The sequence below is a fragment of the Piliocolobus tephrosceles genome, chromosome 3 (genome assembly GCF_002776525.5).
Source record: "Piliocolobus tephrosceles isolate RC106 chromosome 3, ASM277652v3, whole genome shotgun sequence".
Classification (NCBI taxonomy): Eukaryota; Metazoa; Chordata; class Mammalia; order Primates; family Cercopithecidae; genus Piliocolobus; species Piliocolobus tephrosceles.
The window spans coordinates 147,083,863-147,104,803 of NC_045436.1; the positions used below are offsets into that span (position 1 = coordinate 147,083,863).

Consider the following 20,941-nt stretch of genomic DNA (forward strand, 5'->3'; position numbering starts at 1 on the left):
ACTAACGTGTGTGTTTGTGTCTTAGTTTTTATAAAAAGTTTAAAAGTTAAAAAAAGTGAAAAATAGAGAAAGGCTTATAGACTAGGATATATTTTTTAAGAAAATATTTTGTGTAACTATACAATGTGTTTGTGTTTTAAGCTAAGTGTTACTACAAAAGAGTCAAAAAGTTTTTAGAAATTTAAAAGCTTATAAAGTAAAAAAGTTGTAGTAAGATAAGGTTAATTGTTGAAGAAAAAAATTTTAGATAAATTGAGTGTCCCTAAGTACACAGTGTTGATAAAATCCATGGTAGTGTACAGTAATGCCGCAGGCCTTCATAGTCACTCACCACTCACTCACTCACTCACCCAGAGCCATGTCCAGTCCTGCAAGCTCCTGTCATGGTAAGTGCCCTATACAGGCGTGCTGTTTTAAATATTTTATCTCATACGTTTAGAGTACCTTTTCTATGTTTAGATACAATTGTGTTACAATTGCCTATAGCATTCAGTATAGTCACATGCTGTACTGGTTTGTAGCCTAGAAGCAATAGGCTCTAGCACACAGGCTAGGTGTGTAGTGGGCTGTACCATCTAGGTTCCTGTAAGCACACTCCATGACATCCACACAATGACAAACTTGCCCAACGACATGTTTCTCAGAATGTATCTCCATTGCTAAGAGACACATGGATGTATATAATTAATCACAGGTAACTTCAGTAATTGTATTGGATTCAATATAGAAAAAAGGCTGGTAGGAGAAGGAAATGACCGAGATCACAAAGTAAAAATTAGAAATTCCCAATGTTCTCTAATAAAGAAGGTGATACATACATCTGTACCATAGATGAGGAAATCACTAGTTAAGGCATGGCATAAGATACGGCACTTATCATCCACTGCTGGGAAAAGCCGAGTCTCACGTTCTTCTTGAGCATCCAAGATTTCACTTTCTATCTAAAATGTAAAGAATAATAATGGCTCACAGATTCATTTGAGTAAACCTGCTATACAACATCTAGGGGTGTCTTTTTCTCAAGTTCAACTGAACATTCAGACTCCCAAGACTACCAGAGGTCAGTTTAGTCAGAAAGCTGTCAGACAGGAACCACAGCTTGCCGGCAAGGTAGCACAGACGTACCTCTTAGTGTGAACAGTCTTTACTGCAGGCTCTGTAGCTATCTAATTGCTAATCTCTTTGTCTTCCATGAAGAGCCATGAAACATGTGAGAAATACCCTGACTTAGAAGCCCTCTCTTCACAGGTGCCAACATCTCTTGAACAACTCAGCAGGCATGGTTTCAAAGACCCCCACACACAAAATGCCCAAATATGAGTCAGCACCTTCTAGGAAGCCCGAAGATATGGCATTCCCATCAGGTTTTTATGGTTCGTGTATCGTTCCTTCTAGTTGCAATTTACCAACAGGGTAATTATTATTATTTTTGCTAAAAGCTATGTTGTGAGTAGCACTATTGATATTTATCAGGTTTTTGGGGAACAGGGTTAGAAAGTCAATAGAACTTCTCATATAGAAGGGGAAGGGTTTTGTTAATCCTTTACTCACACCTGGCTTTCTAGTTAGTCTGTACATCCTTGCTTCCTGACCAATATTCTTGATAATCAGATATTAGGCTGTTCATCATAACGTAACTTAGCATGTCTCCAGGACATCAAAATTATACTTACCAAATGTAACTGGACTTTGCCTTCAAAAAGTGCAGCAGCATAGTCAGAATGAAGGCAAATACTGGCTACTGTTCCCAGATATTCCATATCTTTCAATTTTTTCACAGCTGTAGCAATTTTTAAAAACCAACACATTAAAATATTGGTAAAACTATCTCATACATACTTGCAAATAATTTTAAAAGGTGTGCTTTTGCAAAAATATTCTGAACTTAAAATTTCATTTTAATCTTAAATGATTAAATGATTAAATTGAATCTTAAAGATTAAATTTCATTTGAATCTTAGTTGCCATATAAATTTGCCTTCAGGCATTCCATTATAGTTTACATGAAACAAAGTAATAGAAAATAAAATCACATGCAAAACAATTAAGAATTAAACCTTAAGTGGCAATAAACTTAATGGTATTTCCTGTTTAACCAGTTAATTTTCCGGTTTGTTCTATTCCTGAGGGTTACCTGACCTAGAATTGGGGAAAGCTGATGGGGAGGAAGAAGGGGAAGAAAAAACAAAACAAGGTTTTCCTCACATGCTAGTAGCTATTATTCAAAGCATAAAAGGGGAGACAGAACTAACATTTATTAAGTACCCACTAGGTTTAGGAGTGCTTAAACTAAAAGTCACTGTGCCAAGTGAGATCACGCATTTTATTTTATTTAATCTTCCTCATGGTCCATAAAAGTAGAAGTATCCTCATTTTCTAGATGAGTAAGGCTCACGAGCGCAAAGTGATTTGTCTACAGTCACTTAACTAACTGAGGCAGAAAGGGAAATTAAATCCAGGGCCTCTCTAATTCTGAAGCTCATACTCTACCCACTATGCTATGCTGCCTTCACTACACAGGTAAAGAATAAAAGCTTTCTAAAAATTATGTGAATGTTTAGAAGACTTACCAAACCATTTAAGCTAAGAATGAGATATGTGAACGAAAGAGGGAAAGACTTGGTCCTAAAAGAAACTTCCAGTGCTTACCAAATTATATGCTAGATAAGAATAAACAACTAGATTTAGACTTGCCATTCTCTCCAAGGACATAAAACCAAGCTCGATTATTCATTCCTACAGCCAGATGATAAAGACCTACTGCCACAAAGTTGGGTTCCACATCAACAGAAACTGTGATTGGTAGCTCCTATATAGAGAAAAATAGTAATAAATCAACTGCTAAACTTATTTTATTAATAAATAAGAGAAAAATAACACCATTTTCATACTCCTTCAATAGGGTTGGCTATGGTGACTTCAAGGAGGGAGGTGAGATAGGCAATCCTTGTGCTGCAGGCATCCCCAAGTATAGGAAGCTTTGTCAGGAAAACATGAAGTGAGCCCCTTTGGGTAGAGAGTGCTAGCAACTGGCCATCATCAGTCCAGGACAAGGTACCCAATCCTGAAATAATCGACAAAATAAATGATCATTCAAAAACAATATATAGTTGCAGGCAGCAAACAAATATTTTCATTTAAGGTACCAGAGACATAACAATTTTCAAATATTTTCCTTACCAGTTTAAGTAGTTTTTATTTAGAGTAGGAAATTTGCCATGGATTGGCATAAGAATATGAGTATTGGCTCATTCCCGGTGGCTCAAAGGGAAAGTACAGTTATGTGTCACTTAACAACAGGACTATGTTCGAAGAAATCTGTCATTAGGTGACTTTGTTGCTGTGTGAACATCATAGTGTACTTACACAAACCTAGATGAAACAGCCTACTACATACCTAGGCTACATTGTAGAGCCTATTGCTTCTAGGCTATAAACCTGTATGGCATGCTGCTGTACTGAACACTGTGCAACTGTAACACAGCAGTATTTACACATTGAAACATATCTAAACATAGAAAATGTACAGTAAGCCTGAGCAACAAAACAAGACCCTGTCTCAAAAAAAAAAAAAAAAAAAAAAAAAAAAAAAAAAAAGAAAAAGAAAAAGTAGTAAATATGGACCATGTATGTGGACCACTGTTGACTGAAATGTCATTATGTGGGTCATGACTGTCTATAAGAATTTATACTTTACATTAGATTTAGGATAAAATTCACTATAAATCTCTGGATCAAAGTAGACATATCTTTCTAGTCAAGCAGTATGACAACATAATTACTAAAATAAGGAGACTATTTTAGGGAACTCTAGTGAAGAATATTAAAATTTATTTCTGGCCAGGTACAGTGGTTCACGCCTGTAATCCCAGCACTTTGGGAGGCCAAGGCAGGCGGATCACCCGAGGTCAGGAGTTCAAGACCAGCCTGGCCAACATGATGAAACCCCGTCTCTACTAAAAATACAAAAATTAGCTGGGCGTGGTGGTGCATGCCTGTAATACCAGCTACTTGGGAGGCTGAGGCAGGAGAAGAGCTTGAACCTTGGAGGTCGAGGTTGCAGCGAGCAGAGATCATGCCATGCATTCCATCCTGGGCTACAAAATGAGATTCCATCTCAAAAAAAAAAAAAAAAAATCCTCCTACAACGAATGCAAATCACACAATAATGAACACAACCTTATTCTCTGTAACTGGAATGATAAAATGTCGATCTGCTTCAGAAAAATCAATACCTTTATTTTCCTCATCCAGGCTGAGTATAGCATACATGTCTTTTAAGTCAACCAAGTCTTGGATTTTAATGCTGAAAAACAAAAATGTATTTTAAAAATATATATATGATCTTTATATAAAACTGTTTTAGTTCACCGAAAATTATAAACCATGGAATAGGTTACCGGTCTCCAAAATGTGATGTACAGAACAATCTACCCGGTTAAAGTAAGAAAATATTAGAATTTCTATACTTCATTATATCTTTAAATTTTGGGGTCTGTTGTTGTTTGTTTGTTTACTGTGTGAAGAGATGGGGGGTGGGTTGTATCTGGCTTAGTTTCTGATCTATGGCTTCAGGAATGAGGAGGTTAAAATGGTCCTGAAGAAATTTGAGTATGAAAATATTCTCCTGAGTAGTATTAATTATTGTAAGATGATACACGCTTCTCTTTACAATGTGCTCCCTTTCTCCCGTGCCCAGAGTTCTTTCATACAAAAGGAAGTGAATTATAGTACAGAAAGAACATTAAATTTGGATCAGAAGGATCAGGTTGAAAACTCTGAAAAATGCGGGCGTAATATTATTTCATAGTGTTGTAATAAGAATAAGTAAGTTGATGTAAATGAAAGTTGTGTAGTACAATGTTGAGACCCAATAGTTGTAACATTTCTTTCCTCCTAATCTCCTTTTCTCCTTTCTCTTCCCTTCCAGTATTTTCCTCTTACATTTTTTCCCTCATTATTTTCATTTAATTGAACTTTTAAGATAATTTTAGATACACAGGTAGTTGTAAGAGGCAATACAGAGAGATAGATTCCATGTCCCCTTTTCTCCCAATAACATCTTGAAACACTATAGTATAACATCACAATCAGGATACCGACATTGATAGAAACCACAAATCTTATTCCGATGCCCCTAGTTTTACTTGTACTCAGTGTGTGTGTTTACTTGTACTTAGTGTGTGTGTTTACTTGTACTCAGTGTGTGTATTTAGTAACTTTCTCACACAAGAGATTCATGAGATCCACAACCACAGTCAGGATACAGATAGTTCCATGACCATGAGGATCTCTCATGTTGCCTTTTTATAAACACTCACCTCTTTCCTTCTGACCCCAGCCCCATCCTAACCTCTGGCAATCACTAGTCTGTTCTTTGTTTTTATAATTCTGTCTTTTCAAGAACATTATATAAATGAAATCATACAGTATGCAACCTGTTGAGACTGGCTTTTTGCCATTCAGCGCAATCCTTTGGAAATTCATTCAAGTTGTTGGGTGTATCAACAGGTTGTTCCTTTTTATTGTTGAGTAGTGTTCTATGACATGGATGAACCATTCACCCACTGAAGGACATCTGGATTGTTTCCAGTTTTGGGTTATTACAAATAAAGTTGCTATAAACATTCATATACAGGTTTTTTATTTATTTATTTATTTATTTTTGTATTATACTTTAAGTTCTAGGGTACATGTGCACAACGTGCAGGTTTGTTACATACGTATACATGTGCCATGTTGGTGTGCTGTACCCATTAACTCATCCTCCTAATGCTATCCCTCCCCACTACCCCCTCACCACAATAGGACCCAGTGTGTGATGTTCCCCTTCCTGTGTCCAAGTGATCTCATTGTTCAATTCCCACCTATGAGTGAGAACATGCAGTATGTGGTTTTCTGTTCTTGCGACAGTTTGCTGAGAATGATGGTTTCCAGCTGCATCCATGTCCCTACAAAGGATGCAAACTCATCCTTTTTTACAGCTGCATAGTATTCCATGGTGTATATGTGCCACATTTTCTTAATCCAGCCTGTCACTGATGGACATCTGGGTTGATTCCAAGTCTTTGCTATTGTGAATAGTGCTGCAATAAACACACGTGTGCATGTGTCTTTATAGCAGCATGACTTATAATCCTTTGGGTATATTCCCAGTAATGGGATGGCTGGGTCAAGTGGTATTTATAGTTCTAGATCCTTGAGGAATCGCCACACTGTTTTCCACAATGGTTGAACTAGTTTACAGTCCCACCAACAGTGTAAAAGTGTTCCTATTTCTCCACATCCTCTCCAGCACCTGTTGTTTCCTGATTTTTTAATGATTGCCATTCTAACTGGTGTGAGATAGTATCTCATTGTGGTTTTGATTTGCATTTCTCTGATGGCGAGTGATGATGAGCATTTTTTCATGTGTCTGTTGGCTGCATATACAGGTTTTTATCTGAATGTAGGTGTTCATTTCTCTGCAATAAATGGCCAGAGGTGAAACTGCTAGATCATACAGTAATTGCATGTTTAGTTTTTTAAGAAACTGCTAAATTGCTTCCCAGAGTAGCTGTACCATGATGCATTCCCACCAGCAATGTATGAGTAATCCAGTTTCTCCTCATCCTTACCCACATTTGGTGTTATCACTATTTTTCATTTTAGCCATTCTAATAGATGGGTAGTAAGAGTTAATTGTGGTTTTAATTTGCATTTCCCTAATGGCTAATTTTCATGTATTTGTTATTATTTGGTGAAATCTATGTCTTTTGCCTATTTTCTAACAGGGTTGTTTGCTTTTTTTTACTGTTGGGTTTTTGTTGAATGGTAACTATATAAGTAAGTTTATTATTTTTGTGTTGCATAAATAGATAAATTGACATGTAAATAGATAATTGACATTTAAACAAAATAGTATCAACATAGTGTTGGGTTGATAATATATACAGATATTAAACATATGACATACTGTTGGGTCTTAAGAGTCCTTTACATATTCTAGATACTAGATACTAGTCCTTTGTTGGATATGTGGTTTACAAATATTTTCTCATTCTGTAGCTTATCTTTTCATCGTATTTGTTTATTTATTTTCAGAGTCAAGGTTTCACCATGTTGGCCAGGCTGGTCTCAAACTCCTGACCTCAGGTGATGTGCCTGTCTTGGCCTCCCAAAATGTTGGAATTACAGATATGAGGCACCGCATCCGGCCGTCTTTTCATCTTTAACAGAGTATTTCACAAAGCAAAAGTTTAAAATTTTGATGAAATCTACTTTATCAATTTTTCCTTTTATAGATCATAGTTTTGGTTTCAAGTCTAAGAACTCTTTGCTTAACCCTAGATCCAAAAGATATCCTCCTATATTTCACATTTTATATTTAAGTCTATGAGTGAATTTTTTTATTAAGGTGTAAAGTTGGTGTTGAAGTTTTTTTTTTTTTTTCACTTGTGGACGTCTAATTGCTCCAGTACCATTTGTTGAAAAGGGCATCTTGCTTTTATTGAATTATTTTTTGCCTTTGTCAAAAACCAACTGTGCATATTTGTGTGGGTTTATTTCTGTCTTCTCTATTCTATTCCATTGATTGGTATGTCTTTTCCTCTGCCAATGACACATAGTCTTGATGATTATAGCTACACAAGTTTTTATATTGGGAATAATGATTTCTCCCATTTTATTGTTCTTTTTTAAGACTGCTGTTGGCTATTTTAGGATCTATGTCTATCTCTCTGTCTCTATCTATCTATATTAGAATAAGCATGTCTATGCCTACAAAGAAGCATGCTGGGATTTTGATATAAATTTCATTAAACAATAGATCAACTTGGAGGAACTGACCTCTTCACTTTGTTGAGCTTTTCAATCTATGAACACAGTACAACTCTCCATTTATTTGGGTCTAATTTGATCTCTTTCATCAGCATTTTATAATTTTCAGCACAGACACTGTACAGGTTTTGTTAGAGGTATACTTAAGCAGTTCAGTTACTTTGGAGTGACCGAAAATGGTATTGGTTTTCATTTTTGTTTTCATTGTTAATGTTCATTGTTAGTATATAGAAATGTGATTAACTTTTGTGTGTTGAGCTTATATCCTACAATCTTGCTCAACTCATTTATTAGTTTTAGTTCTAGGAGTTGCTTTTATGTAGAAAATTCCAAGATTTTTAATGCAGAAAATCCCAAGATGATCATGACATCTGCAAATAGAGATAGTTTTCCTTCTTCCTTTCTAATCTGAGTGCTGTGTATTTCTTTTTCTTGCCTATTGCAGTGGCCAGAACTTCTAATGCTAGGTTGAGTAAGAGTAATGAGAGCAGATATTCTTGTCTTGTTCCTAATCTTAAGGGACAAGCATTCCATCTTTCACCATTAAGCATGGTATTAAGTGTAGGTTTTTTGTAGTTCTTTTTTTTTTGAGACAGGGTTTCACTCTTTTGCCCAGGCTGGAGTACAGTGGCATGATCACAGCTCACTGCAGCCTCAACCTCCCAGGCTCAAGTGATCCTCCCACCTCAGCCTCCCAAGTTGCTGGGACTACAGGCAACGACCACAGCTCACTGCAGCCTCAACCTCCCAGGCTCAAGTGATCCTCCCACCTCAACCTCCCAAGTTGCTGGAACTACAGGCAACTTGTAGAGATGGGGTCCCGCCATATCGCCCAGTCTGGTCTTGAACTCTTGGGCTCAAGTGACTCTCCTGCCTTGGCCTCCCAAGGTGCTGGGATTACAGGAGTGAGCCACTGTGCCTGGCCTATATTGTTCTTTGTCAAACTGAAGTAATTACTTGCTATTCCTAACTTGCTGAGAGTTTTTATCATGAAGGTGTGCTGGACTTTGTGCAATGTTTTTTCTGTGTCAATTGATGTGATTACATGGCTTGTCTTTTTTAGCTTCTGATATAGTGATTACATTTTTTTTTTTTTTTTTTTTTTTTCTTTTTGAGACAGGGTCTTGCTCTGTTGCTCAGGCTTGAGTATAGTGATGCAACTGCAGCTCACTGCAACCTCAAACTCCTGGGCTCAGCAATCCTCCCACCTCAGCTTCCTGAGTAGCTAGGAATACAGGCACATGCCACCAGGCCTCGCTATTTTGTTTTAGAGATGGGGTCTTGCTATGTTGCCCAGGCTGGTCTCCAACCCCTAGCCTCAGGTGATCCTCCTGGCTCCAGCCTCCCAAAGTGCTGGGATTACAGCCATGTACCATTGCACCTGACCTAGATTACACTGATTTTTGAATATTGAACCATTTGATATTTTCAGTATCTGAAATAAATCACACTTGGTCATGAAGTATAATTCCTTTTATACACTGCTACATTGTTTGCCAAATTTTCTTGAGAATTTTCATGCTCAAGTTTATGAGAGATACTGACTTGTATTTTTCTTTTTTAATATACTGTCTTTGTTTGGTCTTGGTATAAAGGTACTACTAGCCTTATGAAACAAGTTGAAGAGTTCTCTACTCTTTTATTTTCTGGAAGAGATTTTAAAAAAATTGGTATTAATCCTTTCTCAAGTGTTTGGCAGAATTCTTCAATGAAACCATACAGGCCTGGAGATTTATTTTTTGGGAGCATTTAAATCACTAATTCCATTTTATTGTAGTTATAGGGCTAATCCAGATGATCTGTTTCATTTGGGTTGAGTTTTGGTAGTTTATGGTTTTCAAAGAATTGTCCCATTTCTTCTAGGTTGTCAAATTTTGAGTGTAAAATTGCTTGTAGTATTCCTTTATTATTCTCATAATGGCTTTCAGATCTGTAGGGATACTCCTGTTTTATTCTTGATATTGGTGATTTGTTGTGTCTATTCTCTTTTCATTTTTGTCAGGCTTGTTAGAGGCTTACCAATTTTATTTTCTTCAAGGAACCAGCTTCTTGTTTAATTGATTTTTTTTTTTTTTTTTTTTTGGAGACGGAGTCTCACTCTGTCACCCAGGCTGGAGTGCAATGGTGAGAGAGGAACTCACTGCAACCTCTCTCTCCTGGGTTCAAGTGATTCTCCTGCCTCAGCCTCCCGAGTAGCTGGGATTATAGGCATGCACCACCATACCCGGCTAGTTTTGTATTTTTAGTAGAGACAGGGTTGCTCCATGTTGGTCAGGCTGATTTTTAAAATTTTCTCATTTTTCCATTTGAACATTTTTTAGTATCCCATTTTAATTTCTCTATTTTGCTTTTGTATATTTCTTTGAATAGTTTTCTCAGAGGTTGCTCTAGATTATAATATACATATTTAAGTTTTCATAGTCTACTTAGAATCAATATTTTACCATTTCGAGTGGAATGTAGAAGTCTTATCACATACAAAATCTCTTACCCTCTCTCCCCTTTATGGTATAATTGTCTTATATATTGCATTTTCATGCATTAAACACCCTACTGAGCAATATTATAATTTTTGTTTTAAACCATCACATATACATTAAAGATCTCAAAAGAAAAAAATGTCCATTATATTTACCCGGATATTTACCGTTTCTATTGCTCTTCCTTCATTCTTAATATCCTAAATTTCCTTGTGTTCTCAGTTCTATTCCATCTGAAGAACTTCCTTCAGCAATTCTTTTAGAGAGCAAGATGGTCTCTTCATTTTCCTTCATCTAAAAATGCTTTTATTTCATTTTCATTTATTGACATACATTTTCACTGGATGACAACGCTTTTATTTTAGTGCTTTAAGAATATTGTGGCATTTCCTTCTAGCCTCAATGCTTTATGGTGAGAAAATCCACTGTCATTCGAAACGTTGCTCTCTGGCTGCTTTCAAGATTTTTTCTTTGTCTTTATTTTTCAACAGTTTGATTATGATGTGAATAGCTCTAGATTTCTTCTGGTTTATCCGTTTGGGGACTTGCTGAGCTTCTATAATATGGAGGTTTATGTCTTTTGCCATAAGTTTCCAGCCATTATTTTTGGGATTCCAAAGACACAAATACTAGACCTTTTGTTATTGTCTAACAGGTCTTTGGGACAAATAGTTTTGTTTCATTTTTTCTTCCATGTTCAGATTGGATATTTTCTAATGATCTCTCTTCAAATTCACTGACTCCTTATTATCTCCATTTGCTATTAAGTCCACCACATTTATTGCATTTTATAGTTCTAAAATTTCCATTTGGTTCTCCTTTATTGGTTCTATTTCTTTTCTGAGACTTTATAGCTTTCCATTTGTTTCAAGAGTATTAGCCCTTACCTCTTGGAGCATTTCTATATCTGCTATCTGCATCTTCTTGGCATTGGTGTTTTTTTACTGTTATTTCCTGAGCAAGTTAAAATTTTCCTAATTCTTCATATATCAAGTAATTGGGGGTTATATTCTGGACATTGTGAAATTATGAGACTGTGTCTAATCTAAATCTCATGGAGAAGGTTAATATTTTTGTTTCTGTAGGCCAGTAACCTCGCTGGGTTCAGGTCACAAGTTTCAAGGAGACTTCTGTGGCTTATGGTTTCAATGTCAGTTCTATTTTCAATGCCTTTGCAGTGGTATTCAGATATGTCCCTCTATGGCCCACTCAGTGGCTAGTATAAGACCTTAGCTATGATCTATGTCTTAGTTCAGTTCACAAGGTCTTTGGTATATGTTTAGGATAAGTCTATACATATGAGCTTAAGGATGAACCCAGGAGTTCATAAATATGTTTACAGGGTTGCTTTCCTGAGTTCCTTCCTCTCTGTGATCAATCTGGTACTTTCTGGTTCCCTAGGGCTCCTAATTTTGGTCCTCTATTAATGCTTGATCTCTGGTTACTCTGTTCTACCACATAATTCCCACAACTGTATGAGCACTTGTGACCAAGAGAGGACAAAGAGAAAAATAGGCAACAGTGGTTTGCCCTATCTTCTTGAAACCACAGCCTCTAATTGGAGAGAGATCATCCTCCATCAGAGTTTTAGATGCCTGTGGGTCCTTGGTGCCATTGTTCCTGCTGCCACTGTCATGGGGAGATTGCTTGGTGGCTGGAGCATTAGAGAACAAAGAACAAAAAAAGAAAAAGAAAACCAGGGGATTTCCCCAACTGCCTTTGAGCATTACAAGTTCTCTTTCCCACAACTTAAGCCAGAACCAGAGAGCTTCCTTAAAGCTCTCTCTGTGCTCTGGTGCCTAGTTCTAGGTTTCAGACTTCCTTGAGTTCTGGCTGTGAGGGAGCAGAGGACAAATGGGAGACTCACTGCTGGTTAGCTGGCACTTCAAATTCCATCTTCTTTTCCAATCTGCCTGCTACTATTTACTTTTCAGAGTCCTTAAATATCTGCTCCATGCATTCTGCTCACGTTTTACAGCTTATATTCAGTGGGAGACATGGGGTGGAGTGTGCTTACTCCATGTTACCCAGAACTACCTATTTTATTTTTAAGACTGATTTTCAACTATACTTTGTTTTATATTTTTGCCCTGAATATTAAAATCAGGAGTAAAGTTGTCTTAGATGTCTTAAATTGTAAACATGATTGCCAGATTCATATTAGCTACCAAAGTTTGGCTGATTCACTTGAGTATTTACTATACAAACTTTACTAAAAATATGTGAAAATAACTTACCAGTTATCTCCACATGTAGCAACTTTGTTAAGAGTCTGTGACACTGCAATGCTAGTTAGATTATCTTTATGGTTACGAGCCTGAAATATCTCTTGACCAAGCTCTCCAGTATGAGTAGAAACAACCACAAAATGTCCACGTGAAAAACCAATCATGATGCGGCCATCACCATACCTATAGCAACGAAGGCAACAATATGGTAAACAAGGAGATTAGCTATCAGTGGCAACATGGTAAATTAGCAAGTACCTTAAAATTAAGGAATTACAGAATATAATTTATCAAGGGCCTACTTTGTGTCAGATAATATGCTAAATAGTTCTGCATACTAAATCACAGACCATGAATCAGAAAATGTTATGTATAGAATTGAATGTTACAAACAAAAATTGAATACAATTAGTAAGGAAAAACCTATAGATGTCCTTCTGTAATGAGCTTTTTGTACATACCAGTTATAGCAGACATACCAATTATAGCAGACAATGTTGCCAAAGTCCTGCTGAAATTCAAGATCAGCTGGGTTATCTGGTTCATTCAGATTAAAAAGAAACAAAGCTTTCTTGCCAAGCACCACACTTATCTGCCAGAAAAGATTAGGAGATTGTGAAATGAGTTATTTAGTACTTCATGAAAAGACCAATAAGCAAATCCAAAAGCTGAACCTAATTTGTGAAAATAATAAGCCCAATTTAGATGTGCTACAGGCTGTAACTAGCACAATAATATGACTGACTAAAAAAATGCATTTACTAATATATAGTCTGGTCAGGGTCCTTGGTTTTACACATCTTCAATATACCCTTTGAAATATACTAAAATTCCTTTGTGGAGTGACCATTTAAACTTTCTATACGTTTCATTAGAGTACTGCACAATACAGGATTGTAAATCTGGTAGCTCCACTGCAAATGAATTCATATTTTGATTATAAAGACTCTTCCACTCTAAGAGACTGTTCTGTTTTTGAACCATTTGGGATTACAAGTCCATACTCCTGTGGATAATCCAGCTTGGCTTTTATATCATCACTGGTTCCATCACCTGCAGGTCAGTGTTGGCTAAACTCGTGTCTCTCTGCTACTCATGCAAGTAAAGTCTTCAGTGTAATTCCCAGTGGAGGATGTAATTATGTTGGGAGAAAAAATATTACATTACTTATTTGGGCTTATTATTGGTATATTTCCTCGATTATAAGATGCTCTCAATTGTAAGTCACTATCAATTTAATAATAGAGTTTTAAGAAATAAAGAACCACTACTTCATTAAATATATTCATATTGATTGTGAAAATCATCTGGATTTCAGAATGTTAAGATGTGGCAGGGAAAATGCATCTAATTATTAACTAAAAGCCACCACTTTGGCCAGGCGCGGTGGCTCATGCCTGTAATTCCAGCACTTCGGGAGGCAGAGGCGGGCGGATCACCTGAAGTTGGGAGTTTGAGACCAGCCTGACCAACACAGAGAAACCCTATCTCTACTAAAAATACAAAATCAGCTGGGTGTGGTGGCACATCCTTGTAATCCCAGCTATTTGGGAGGCTGAGGCAGGAGAATCGCTTGAATCTAGGAGGCGGAGGTTGCGGTGAGCCAAGATCACACCACTGAACTCCAGCCTGGACAACAAGAGCAAAACTCTGTCTCAAAAAAAAAAAAACAAAAAAAAAAAAAACCGCAAACCTACAACTTCAAGAGCTTTGCTAACCACATCTCATAGAGTAAAAATTTTAAAAATAATATACAAATTAATACTTCTGTTCTGCAAGGTATCCCTAATGTTTTTGCTACCACAAGAATGAAAAGAGCAATACCAATTATAACAGAAAGCTGTCCTCATTTGCTGTAATGCCAGGCAGTCAGTAGCAATTACAACAACTTTTAGGGACTAAAAGACCTAGCTCTACCTTGGCTTAAAATATAGTCAATGGACATAATTTATTTATCACTATTTTAGTCATCCAAGAAAAGGAAATTATATATTCCACAAAATTACCCAAATGATTTGCACATGGATTTGATTAGAATTCTTACCATGCTTTCAGCAGCAGAGGTTCGGTCATCTGTCTTCATCAAGGAAAACTGTATGTTACTAGGCTCTGATCTCACTTGTGTCTAAAGGAGTAAAAACATCATCACTATGAAAAACCCAATATTTAAATTCATTCTGAATATTAATAGAACAGGTAACTTGTTTTCATTCCTGACTAATGTTGGACTAAGAACCTGAAAATCCTACTGTTACAAATATCTAGAAATTCTAGATGAAACAGAAAATATATCTTATTAAATAGATAAATAAGCTTGAAAGAAGAAAAGGGAAATTTACAGGGACCATCAGCAAACATCAAACTAAAACCAGAGTGTGTGCAGAAACTGATGCTGCAGCTATCCAGAGCAGCTAGTTATGGGAGACAATAAGGAAACCCATTTATCTTGGCCTGAGTGTTGAGTCAGACAAAACAAAGTTCATTTCAATAACTTAATTAAAGGATGGGCGCGGTGGCTCATATCTGTAATCCCAGTGCTTTGGGAGGCTGAGGTGGGAGGATAGCTTGAGCCCAGGAGTTTGAGGTTGCAGTGAGCTATGATTATGCCACTGCACTCCAGAGCAAGACCCTGTCTCAAAAAAAAAAAAAAAAAAAAAAAAAAAAGAAAGGAAAAGGAAAAGGAGAAAGGATTTAAATATCTCCATTCCTCCCTTCCTATCCTTACTATAGCCTGAGGTTCAAATTTGTATGTTGGGTTGTTTGGGAGCTCCCAAGATGAGAAATTAACATAAAATATGGAAGCATCCAGGCTTATACTACCCCTGCAGTGGAAAAAACTAAACCAGAACCTCTACCAAGGTTTTAAAAAATTTCCACACATAAACCTTGCTAAAGATGAGCTCATAATTCAAAATTACAAAACTCGTAAAGAAACAATGTATCAAGAGAAGGAGCTAGCAGATATAAAAATAATAGAATTATCGGAGACAGAAATTATAAAATAAATATTTTAAAAATGACTAAAGCTGTAAAAGGACTCATAAATATCAGAAAAGAATTTTTTAAGTTCAGGCAGTTTTTTTTGGGTGCATATGTACTTTTGTATTATAGCAGGTGTATCTGAAGGGTAGAGTCCTAGAAATGGTATTGTTAGGTCAAAGTACAGATGTAGTTTTGTTAGCTATTTCCAAATTTTCCTCCAGACAGGACATACTTATTTTATCTACAGTTTCACCAACAGAATATGTTGTCATATTTTACATAATTTTGCCACGCTGATAGATGAAAACTGGTATTTCAGTGTGGCTTTAATTTGTGGTTATTTAATTATGAGTAAGTTTGAAATTTTTTCATATGTATGAGAGCCATTTTTTATATATTTTTGTGTGAACTGTCTATTCACGTATTTCAAGCAGATTTTTAAAAGAACTACAAAGTACTTTCTAAAAACAAGGAGTCATTAAAATAAAAAAACTCAATGGTATAGACAGATGATTAGACAAATTTGAAGAAAGAATATGTGAACTAATATGAGGAAATCATCCAAAAGGTTGCAGAGTGATAAAAAGATAGAAACTATGAAAAGGAGAGATTAAGAGACATAAGAAGGTCCAACAGCTATCTAACAGATGCTCCCGAAAAACAGAATAGAAAGGGCAAGAAGTAATATTCAAAGAGATAGTGACTATGAATTTTCCTGAACTGACAAAAGATAGCAATCTTCAGATTCAGGAAGCAAGACAAATCCTGAGCAGGATAAATAAAAATAAATCCATACAAGTAACACCATAGTGATCTTCAGAACACCAAAGTTAAAACAATTAAGAAAAGTTATACCTGATATAAATGACGAATTGATGGGTGCTGACGAGTTGATGGGTGCAGCACACCAACATGGCACAAGTATACATATGTAACAAACCTGCACGTTATGCACATGTACCCTAGAACTTAAAGTATAATAATAAAATAAAATAAAAAGAAAAAACACCAAACAAAGCAACACTTACAATGCATATTTTGCTTACTACATGACAGCTTAAGTAGGATGTCTAATTTTGGAAGCAGACTTCTTAAGGATTAGAAATGAAAAATAGTTATCTTGTACGTAAGTAACAGCTGAATTGTAGTGACTTCCTGGAATGCTATATGGAAAAAATATTCTAAGGCCATATTTTGATTCAGTGGAGGGAAAAAATCCACTATCTATTGGTGATGTCTGATATGGACACAAGAGAGGGGAGTTGTAACATTTGTACTATACCTAACATTCTATTTCTTAAGGGCATTGAAAATAGGATGATTAAAACAGACACAGGAATCGACTTTCTTCAGCCCTATTTTCTAAAAATTCCCAATCAAAACCTGTATCTTCAGTTAGTCCAGGCTTGAACAACACATGAACAAGCTGTAGTAAGTTTTTCCTTGCTGTTCTGCTTGTCCTGAATGAGTAAATGTTCTGCACTATCTACTAAAGTAAGTTTTAGCAAGGCACATAGTGATCTAGCTGGACTAAAATTGCAGCTGTCCTGGGAGCAGGTAGATTTGGCCACATGACTAGGTTCTAGTCATATGATATGAAGGGAAATAATAAATGCATCTTCCAGATCAAGTCCTTTACAAATTTCTTACATTCTATTTCTTCTCTTTGTCCTTTCCCTGGAGCTAAAATGCAGATGTGATCCTGGTACACTAGCTTCAATCATGCAGATGAGGGTAAAATACTCTAGAAAATGGCAGAGCAATAAGACGGAAGGAACCTGAGACTCTGTACAATTTAGTGAAGCAGAGGTACGTAGGTGACTTGTCTCTCTGTTACATGAGAAAGAAAGAGAGGAAACCCCCTGCCCCGACCCATACTATCATATTCTTACACCCCCTAAAGTTTTAGGTCTCTCTGTCCCAACAGTTTAGTCTATACCCTGACTGATTCAGATAGCCTTCTATCTTTGAGAGAGTCACAATCAAACTTTCATTGATCTTCTCTATCTCCCAAATGTTGTAGGACAGGTAAGCTGCACCACAAAATGTGACAATTAATCAGCAAGACCATGTGTGTTTTATAATATTAATAATGCCTTCTTAAGAGTGGGGCCCTATGATTGGCAACCTCTAAGGTGGCCCACAATGATCCCCACTTTCTGGTTTTATGCCTGTGTGATCCCCATCCCTGCCCTACTGAGTGTGGGCTATACCTTGTAATTCACTTCTAAAGAACAAAATATCGCAAAAGTGATTCTGTGATTAGGTTATAAAGAGATGCAGCTTCAGTCTTGAATGGCTTCTCTCACTCTCTCGCCAGCTGCTATGTTGTGAGGCACTCTATGGAGAGATCCATCTGGCAAGGAAGTGAGGGAGGCTTCCAGTGAATAGCTAGAGAGAAACTGAGTCTAACAACCTATAAGGCACTGAACCCTGTCAACACCCACGTGAGTGAGCTTGGAGGCAGATTTTCTCCCTATCGAGCCTTCACATGAAACTGCAGCCCTGTCTGACAACATGATTGCAGCCTTGTAGAGACTTTGAGGCAGAGACACCCAGATAAGCTGCATCTAAATTCCTCATCCACAAAACCATGAAATCGTTAAGTGTTGTTTTAAGCTTCTACATTTTGAGGTTAATTTGTTATGCAGCAATAGATTGGCCAATACAGAGCCGTATTTCATATTCTTTCTATAGTATATAGCACAGTACCATGTGCCTAGCAGGTATTCAAAGAATATGTTAGTCAATATTACTCTAGCAATACTAAATCATAAGCAGTAGTCCAAAGTGAAAATTTCCCATTGGTTACATTACATATCTACTGGCGATACAAATTCCCATAAGGAGGGAGCCTCTGAAAGAGCTAATCAATCTTGAGAAATGTGAACAGTAGAAAAATTTAATCTTAAAATTAAATTTCATTAGCATTAGTTTAGAAGCAATTTATCAGTTAAAGGTATGGGCTTTATAATCAGGCAGATTTGACTCTGAGTTCAAGATCTACCAGTTATTAACATTTGTATTATAAATATACATATATAAAAAAGAGTTACTTCACAAATACACTGACTAGAACTACAGAGCTGATAATCCACGTTAATAACAAAGGGAAATATACAAAGGAGGATATTTGGAGAACATATTCATATCAAAGAAAAACGTTCTGACACATAAATAGAAAGGTTTTTGAAGTTATTGTGTATACACACACATACATACCTCACATATAGATTTTTAAAAATTGTATAGATTAGTTTGATAGACAAACTATTTATTTGGGGGGAAAGCTTGAATATATCAAACCAAAGAGATGTTACTGTATTACCTGTCTTATCGTGTCACCTTCCTGATTACTAACTGTAATCATTTTATCTTCACCACCTAAAGCAAGCAGATTTTCTGTGTTCCAACATCCACAAGTGATTCTCTTAGTATGTTTTCCTGAAAAAGAGATGATTTTTGTACAGACATGTGGATTTCTCAAAGAAAAAAATCTGTGATGCCAATCTGAATATACCAAGAAATTAAACAGACAAGAATTTAGAATTTCATCAAAGCAGTTAGTGTCTAAGCAACCTTATTTAAAATAGTTTATTACCAAGGTATCAATCAAAATAATGGTGTTTAAGGCATTACTGTTTTCCAAATTTTTATCTGGATATAAGCATAGGGGCCCTAATGTAAAAAGATATTTTGCTCCTTGACAAGATTTATTTGCTTATCATATAACCAAACCTGCAAGGATAGTGTCTTTTTTTCCTTTTTGAGACAGGTTCTGGCTCTGTCATCCAGGCTAGAGTGCAGTGGTGTGATCTCAGCTCACTGCAACCTCTGCTTCCCAGGTTCAAGTCATCCTCCCAACTCAGCCTCCCAAGTAGCTGGGACTATAGGCACATGCAACCACACCCAGCTAATTCTTTTTTTTTTTTTTTAAGATGGAGTCTTGCTGTCTTGCCCAGGCTGGAGTACAGTGGTGCAATCTTGGCTCACTGAAACCTTCGCCTCCCAGGTTCAAGCAATTCTTCTGCCTCAGCCTGTCAAGTAGCTGGGACTACGGGTGTGCCACCAAATCTGACTAATTTTTATATTTTCAGTAGGGACACGGTTTCATCATGTTGGCCAAGCTGGTCTTGAACTCCTGACTACAGGTGATCTGCCTTGGCCTCCCAAAGTGCTGGGACTACAGGCATGAGCCACCACACCTGGCCATTTTTGTATTTTTTGTAAAGACGTGGTTTCATTTTGTTGCCCAAGTTGGTCTCCAAGTCCTGAGCTCAAGCGATCCACCCGTCTTGGCCTCCCAGAGTGCTGGGATTATAGGCGTGAGCCACCATGCCTGGCTCCAAAGTTAATGTCTTAAGAGACGTAAATTCCAAAGCAGTGAAGTTAACTTTACTCATACTCAGCTTCATGGTGTGGTATACCTATGACGTAAGCAGATTTAACATTCACAGTTTAACTGTTCATATATAACTAAAAGAGGCCAGGCACAGTGGCTCATGCCTATAATCCCAGCGCTTTGGGAAGCTGAGGTGGGAGGATTGTATGAGCCCAGGAGTTCAAGATCAGCCTAGGCAACAGAGTGAGACTTCATCTCTACAAAAATTAAAGAAAAAAAATTAGCCAGGTCTGCTGGCACATGCCTGTAGTCCCAGCTACTCAGGAAGCTGAGGTGGGAGGATCACTTGAGCCTAGGCGATTGAGGCTGCAATGAGCCGTAATCCCACCACTGCCCTCTGGCCTGGGTGACACAGCAAGACCTTACCTCTCAAAAAAACAAAAACAGCCATCCTGGCTAACACGGTGAAACCCTGTCTCTACTAAAAAAATACAAAAAACTAGCCGGGCGAGGTGGCGGGCGCCTGTAGTCCCAGCTACTCCGGAGGCTGAGGCAGGAGAATGGCGTAAACCCGGGAGGCGGAGCTTGCAGTGAGCTGAGATCTGGCCACTGCACTCCAGCCTGGGCCACAGAGCAAGACTCCGTCTCAAAAAAAAAAAAACAAAAAACAAAAACAGCAACAGCTAAAAGATATATAATAATATATGAAAACACTGATGTACCTGTTAAGAACTGTGTAACTAAGCTAATGAATAATATCAAATAGCCACTAACTATCACGGTTTTTCATTGAGCTTTCCAGTCAGTGCAAAAATTACATTTTTTTTTTTTTTTTTTTTTTTGGGGAAATCACACACTTGACACGATGGGCATTTCTGAAGGTCTTGGGATAGATAAATCCTCAAGAGTCCCAAGGGTAATTCTACTAATGAGAAGAACAGTTAAGTGTATAGATTCTGGAGCCAGACTGCTTAGCTTTGAGTCTTAGCTCCACTACCTACTGAAAAAATCTTCGGTAAGTTACTTAACCTTTTTTTTTTTGAGATGGAGTCTTGCTGTGTTTCCCAGGCTGGAGTGCAGTGGTATAATCT

At 37.0% G+C, this 20,941-nt stretch overlaps 1 protein-coding gene across 3 annotated transcripts in view; it reads right to left on the reverse strand.

Moving 5' to 3' along the window:
* WDR19 (WD repeat domain 19) overlaps positions 1-20,941 on the reverse strand; it is a 93,771-nt gene that overhangs the window by 58,399 nt on the left and 14,431 nt on the right. For all 3 annotated transcript variants that reach the window (XR_003309719.1, XM_026455803.1, XM_026455804.1), the window contains exons 6-14: positions 18,837-18,952; positions 14,571-14,651; positions 13,006-13,118; positions 12,536-12,709; positions 4,236-4,306; positions 2,892-3,064; positions 2,695-2,809; positions 1,674-1,780; positions 819-941 (exon numbers count right to left, since the gene is read on the reverse strand). Coding sequence is in view for 2 of the 3 variants with exons in the window: in XM_026455803.1 (XP_026311588.1) it covers positions 819-941; positions 1,674-1,780; positions 2,695-2,809; positions 2,892-3,064; positions 4,236-4,306; positions 12,536-12,709; positions 13,006-13,118; positions 14,571-14,651; positions 18,837-18,952 (1,073 nt within the window). In the remaining variant the exon portion in view is untranslated. The remainder of the gene's footprint in view (positions 1-818; positions 942-1,673; positions 1,781-2,694; positions 2,810-2,891; positions 3,065-4,235; positions 4,307-12,535; positions 12,710-13,005; positions 13,119-14,570; positions 14,652-18,836; positions 18,953-20,941) is intronic.